Source organism: Mus caroli, chromosome 6 (genome assembly GCF_900094665.2).
Source record: "Mus caroli chromosome 6, CAROLI_EIJ_v1.1, whole genome shotgun sequence".
NCBI lineage: Eukaryota > Metazoa > Chordata > Mammalia > Rodentia > Muridae > Mus > Mus caroli.
In genome coordinates, this window is record NC_034575.1 from 116,473,201 (window position 1) to 116,479,818 (window position 6,618).

The 6,618-nt window shown below is 48.0% G+C and overlaps 1 protein-coding gene across 1 annotated transcript in view; it reads right to left on the bottom strand.

Annotated features, from left to right (window-relative positions):
• Iqsec3 (IQ motif and Sec7 domain 3) overlaps positions 1-6,618 on the bottom strand; it is a 96,980-nt gene that overhangs the window by 36,505 nt on the left and 53,857 nt on the right. The window contains exon 4 of the mRNA XM_029478257.1: positions 79-1,187. Within this exon, the coding sequence (XP_029334117.1) occupies positions 79-1,187 (1,109 nt within the window). The remainder of the gene's footprint in view (positions 1-78; positions 1,188-6,618) is intronic.

The following is a 6,618-nucleotide window of genomic DNA, read 5'->3' on the forward strand; positions in this document are numbered from 1 at the left end:
AGGCGAGGGTATTAAACTAGGCAAGTGGTGGGGACGAATCGTCCCTCCTGTCCTTCCCTAGGCTCCAAGCTCACTCACATGTTGAAGAGGTTGAGGCCGATGCGGTACAGCCGCTTGCGCAGGGTGTCTGTGGAGAGCGTGGGGGACCTGCAGCTGGCTGGGTTCTCGCAGTGGTAGCGGGGCAAGCTCAGGATCACCGCCTGCAGGGCCTCCTTGGAGGCGGCGGCAGAAACCTCTGAGCTGGATTTGGCAGACTTGGTGGAAGCGCTGCTGCTGCTCAGCTGCTCAGAGTTGTCGCCTCCCTCGGCCTCTGCCCCTTTCCCNGCCTGCTTGGCCCCCTCCTCTTCCTCCTCTGCCTCTGTAGCCACCGCCTCCTCCACCACGGCCTGGGCCACCGCGGGTTCCTGTGCGCTCTGGGCGCGGCTCTCCGCTGCCTCTGAGTCCTCATTGGGTGGGTCCATCNGTTCCGAGGCTGGGACTTCNGAGACCTCCTGAGCCACGGTGTCCTCTTGTTCGGCTTGGGCGGCAGCAGGCTCGGCTGTGGCCTGGGCGGTCTGTGCGCCCAGACAGTTGGCCACAGACAGGGCGGTGGAGGAGGAAACAGAGATGTTCTGGTTAGCNATCTGCACCGTAACGTCCCGGAAAGCCATCATGAGGGTACCGCTGTGACCCTGAGGCAGACCACCGGCCTCATCTCCAGACCCGGGGCCGCTCTCTGGCTCCCGCGCCGCCGCCTCGGTCTCCAGGCCTGGCTGTCCCGCACTCGGGTGCAGCGCCTGGTGGAGCTGGTACGCGCCACTCTCTTGCAGGGAGCACATGGTCTTGAGGCTCCAGGTGCTGAGGGCGTCGTCGATGGACTTGGCCAGGGACTGCACCTGCTCGGTAAAGGAGTCCTCCAGCTCGGTGAGCGAGCCAGCGAAGGTGGGCGGCAGCGANGGCGAGCGCCCCAGCGGGAGCCCAAGGAGCCCACAGCCCTCCAGGAGCGCNTTCTCTGCCACCAGACTCTCTGCTGTGGGCGCCCTCACCTTGCGCAGTGAGATCCGCCGAGGCAGGCGGCTCTCCAGGAGTGAGTTACGGATCTTCTCAAAGTTCTTGCTGAGCTGGTACTGGCGAAAAGCGGTTTGGATGGTGCACGCGGCGCGTCGGGATACCAGGTGGCCCCCGTATTTGTGTTCTAGCATTTCAATCTGCAGCAGGGATAGAGAGAAGGGCTCAGTTAGGGGAAGGGTGGAGATAGCGCTGATTAGACCAGTACAGCCCACCGTAAGAATCAGGTTCTGACTCCCCAGTGCACAAGTGCACAGCTTTACCGGGAGCCTACATCCAAGACCCCAAGCCTGACATGCCTGAGATGCCAAGTCTTTGGAAAGACTCCTAGGGGCAAGATGGAAGATTCCACGCAGGATTTGTGATGTCCTCTGTGGTGGTAGACAGAGGCGTTAGGATGGAAGTCCCATTTATGTCCTGATTATTGAAGAACGCTTACATCAGAGACGCATGCAGTATTTATTAGTAAAATACTTATCTTGAATTTGTAGTAAAATGTACCAGCTAGCATGATATTAATATTAATAAAACATTAATAAAGATGGTTGGAGCTTGGTGATGGCTATATGGGAGTTTATTACACTATTGTTTCTGCCTTGATGCACACTTAAAAATAATTAAAAATGAAAAATTAAACAGTGGTTTCAAGATCAGTCAATCAAGCAAACAAAACTCCTGCTCACCCGGGGCAACCTCAGCATCCCTTGGCATTTGGATTTGTGTGTCTTTGCATCACCAACCCCCAGTCCAGATTCAGGCACATGGGAAGTGCTCAGTAAATGTGAACACAAGAGATGGACCACGGTCCAAGCGTAGGATCACCTTTGTGTATATCAACAGGAGCTGTTCAGCCAGGACCAGGCTTGGTTAGAGCATCTAACCTGAGCAGAGCACACATGGCATCCGTGTGTTCAGGGTTCTGCCTCATTTCCTTCGGCTCTGCTCTCTATCTCTGAATTTCTGTTTCTCTATGTGCTGTGTTCTTGCTTTCTCCAGTTTATCAAAACTTCTCAAGAATGGACTAGGGACGTCACCTGTAAGAGAGCCAATCCCTGACACTTATTGGTGATACTCTGCTATTATGCTTGTAGACAGGAGCCTAGCACAGCTGTCTCCTGAGAGGCTTCACCCAGCAGGAGATATAGAGGTGGGAATGCAGAGACTCACAGTCAAACATCAGGCAGAGCTTGGGTAGCCTTGTGGAAGAGCAGGGGTGGGGGGTCGGGGGGAGCGGGGAGGAGGCGAGGTTAGAATTGAATGAACTGGAGGGGTCAAGGACAACACAAGAAGGCCTACAGAGTCAACTAACCTGGGCCGGTGGGGTCTCACAGAGACTGAATCACCAAATGAAAAACCTTCAGGAGTGGACCTAGGTCTCCTTACACATTTGTAGCAGATGTACAGCTTGGTCTTCCTGTGGGTCCCCTAACAATTGGAGCAGAGGCTGTCTCTCTGACTCTGTTGCCTGCATTGGATCCTGTTCCCCTAACTGGACTGCCTGGCTGGGCCTCAGGGGGAGAGGATGTACCCTCTCTGAGGAGTGGGGTGGGGGGAAGGAGATATTGAGGGGAGGGGTTTATAAGGATAAGACTGGGAGGAGAGGAGGGGCAGGAGGGTGCAACTGGGATGTAAAGTGAATAAATATATTTCTAAAAGACTTGGGAGACATTCCCCCCTACACCACACCCTCAGAAGTAACTGACCATTTAACTATGCCCCTTGGAGGGCTTTGCATTTAAATAAAAGATCAGGCTAAAACTAGGGAAATAGGCTTCATTAGTATTGCAGACTCCTCAGTCCCTTGAATGCTGTGTGAGGGACAAGACAAACCTGGACTCTGAAATCAAGCTTCGCTCAACCTTGCCCTCGTGCCCTTCTGTAACTGAAGGTCTGGCTGAGGGCCACTGCAGCACTGCTGTTCCAACATTCTCCAGGAGTCAGGATGGGGAGGGGCACAGGTAGATTTGCTACCCACGGAGCAGATGGAAAGGCAAGCCCATCCCTCGATAGGGCATTCTCACCTGCTTCCTTATCTACTCAACCCACCAAAGGCTGTGTCTGGGATGACTGGCACAAGGCTCTAAGCTTCTCAAGGCATCACTACAGTGGTATAGCTCTGTGTGTTGCAGGGGAGTCTTTAAGGTGATATTAAAAGCATACCAGGATGGGTTTGGAGACACAGCTTAGTGACAGAGGTTTTGCCTAACACATGTAAGGCCACAGGTTTCATTCCCAACACTGCTTTAAAAATAATCATACTGAGTATGCCGTCTATCAAATTACTGAACACTTAGCAGCTTAAAATAACACATATTTATTGTCTCAGGTTCTTTACATCACTAGTCTGGCTAGAGTTCAACTGGGTTCTCCATGAAAAGCAATATCTTTGGAGGACTTTCCCGCATGAGTCAAGACTGCATCTCCATTCTATGCCTCAGTGGANATGCTACAGTTCATCACTGAGAACCAACAAAGCTATAATTCTTTTCTCTCTAGAATAATGTCTGCAAGAGCAGGAACAGATGTCTTGAGGCAAAAAGCCAGGTTTCTTAGAGGTACACCAAGGGCTACATAGAGAAACCAAGTAGGCTACTCTCTAGCTGAGTGGTAGATAGAATTCCAAGATGGTCCCAGTGAGTCTCACCCTGCTGTATTTACTCTATGTGATTCTCTCCCTTTGAATTTGAGCTGGCCTAATTAATGTGATGACATTATTCCTGTGAGTTTCCAGTATATTAGAAACACGTTTCTGATCAACTGACTTTCAGTTAACCAAAAGGAAAGTTGTCCTGATGAGTCTGATGCAATTGGGCAAACCTTCTAAAAAAAAACCAAACAAACAACAAAACCCTAAGGTGGATGATTCCCTGCGTGTCTCAAACTGCCATATTGTGAAGAGTAAGATGAACAACACCCCCCCTTTACCGACATCGTTTAATCCCTTGTTGAGGACCATTAGGAGTCACTCAAGGCTCGGATTCCACATCTCTTTTCCGTTTTTAATTCCTGGAGAAACCAAGACTCAAGAGAATCTTGACAGGTGATAAGATTCTATAAGCAACTGAAAGAAGTTGTGGAAAACCATTACCTAACATAGTTCCGACAAGGCATAGAATCTATTTGTTTGGTGTGGTACTGGTTAGGTGATATTGTTGTTGTTTTGATTTGTCTATTCAACTTGACACAGTTTAGGGTCATCTGGGAAGGGAAAGCCTTAATTTAGAAGATGTCTTCTTCAGATTGGTCTGTAGGCAAGCCTTTGGGGTATGTTCTTGATTAAAGATTGATGGATTTNGGAGGACCTATCCCACTCTGATAGCGCTACTCCCCTGGGGAGATGGTCCTGAGTTTTGTAAGAAAGCAGTCTGAGCAAACTGTGACAAGGAAAGCCAGTGAGCAGCATTCTTCNGTTGCCTGTTTCAGTTTCTGCCTCTAGGTTCTTGCCTTGAGTTCCTGCCTTGGCTTCTCTCAATGATGCACTGTGACTTCTAAGTCAAACAAATGCTTTCTTTCCCAACTTGCCTTTGGTCAAGATGCTTATTATAGCAATAAAAAGCAAACTAGGATAGTTATTATCACACTTAGAGGCAGAGGACTGGGCAAGGTGACCCTAAGAGGGTCCATCTTCAAGCTCAATGTCTATGTTGCCTGAAAAAGTTGAAGTTTAGATTCCTATCTCCATCCTACCAATTCATTCCGACACTTTAGTCCTCTTTGGTTCAAATATGAAGTGTCTCCTACTGGCCCATGTTAAAGTCGAGGTAAAATGTTAAGGCCTAGGTAACTGTTACCTGGCTAGCCTGCTATTATAAGGAGACTTTATCATATGTTTCTAGGAAACTTTTAATGCCAAGTTGATTAAATATTCTGTTATGTTCTGTGCTCTTAGAAACCAATTATGATAGAAGTCAGTAGAACTCCTTTGTATAGTCACCCACAATGAGCTTAGACCTGAACCAACCATCCGGCAGCACTTCCTGCACCTGTGTATAGGCTTTAATGGTGTTGCCTTTATAAANTGCCCCTGGGATGGACCCCAGCATAGGAGATATAAGAATCTATTTAAAATAAGACTTCCATTTTGAATAGGGGTTGAGTCAAGTTTAAATTCTCAAGAATTCCCTGGGAACTGACGCCCTACTTGGCAGAAAGAGACACATACTTGGGCAACTGACACCCTAGTTGGCAAGTTAAGACATAACTGTTAGATAAGTCCCATCCTGGTAGGCAAGTTAAGACACGAATGTTAGACAAGGCAAGTCCTCTGCCACAGTTGAATACCCAACCAATGAGAGCAGGATAAGTGTACAGCAAAGACATGTTCCAAAGGAAATCCCCTTCNCCCTAAACCCTGATTGGAAGAATAACTTGGTACAGATGTTTGTAGATGTCAGGCTTAAAAAGTCCTGTAGGATCTTAACTTGGGGTTATGGTTCAATTCAGGAATCTGGACCATGTCCCTGATTTGCCAGTCTTAGGGTGTGGTATTCAATAAACCACCCCTATTTGACTGAGATCAGTATCTGTGTGGTTTGCCCAGAGATTCCAAGACCTCAACACTGTACTTTGAATGCTTGCTTGCTCCCCAGTTTTTAGCACTGGTTTTGGGGAGAGTGTTGAGCCTTTTAAAGAGGTGAGGGTATATCTGGTGGAAATAGGTAAGAAAAGACAGGTTATAGCTAGCCCTTCCTATCAGTTTCTGTTTTCTGATGACACGAACAGCCCCTNCTACTATGAGCTGAGATGCTGTGTTATGCTTTCTTTCTCTGCAGTGGTAGACCAAACATCCTCAAACNGTGAGCCAAAATACATCCTTTTTTTTCCTCTTTAAATTGTTTCCCTTAGGTGTTGTGCTCACAGCAACACTAACCCGTTCAGAAAACTGGTGCCACAGAAGAGGTTGTTACTGTAACTAGCTCTGCCCATGAGATTCTGAGGCCTTTGGAACTGGTTTGTAGGAAGACGTCAGAAGAGTTTGGAGAACCATGGGATGCTGTAAGCAGGGGCTGATCAGTTGAAGCTTGGGAGGCTAGAATGGTGATAAAAACATGGACAATAAAGACTGTGCTCATGAGATTTCAGATGGGAACTGGGCTACATCCATTTGGATACAGCCTGGAAACTGTATTCTGCCTATACCCTGAAATTTTAAGTGAGACAGAATTGAAAAGTAACTTCAAGACAACATAGGCTTCAAGTTGTGATGTGCTTTTTGTTGCATGCTTTCAGCCAGGTATGTAGTCACAATTTGGAACAAAAAGCCACACAGAAAAATATGAAAAATGTTTGTCCACAATAGCAGCTACACTGGATGGTTTTATGTCAATACCACAAGCTAGAGTCATTTTCAAGGAGGGAACTTCAATTGAAAAATGTCTTATGAACTAACCAGTACCCCGGAGCTCTTGATTCTAGTTGCATATGTATCAAAAGATGGCCTAGTCGGCCATCACTGGAAAGAGAGGCCCATTGGACACGCAAACTTTATATGCCTCAGTACAGGGGAACACCAGGGCTAAAAAATGGGAATGGGTGGGTAGGGAANTGGGGGGGGNNNNGGNCNNNTTTNGG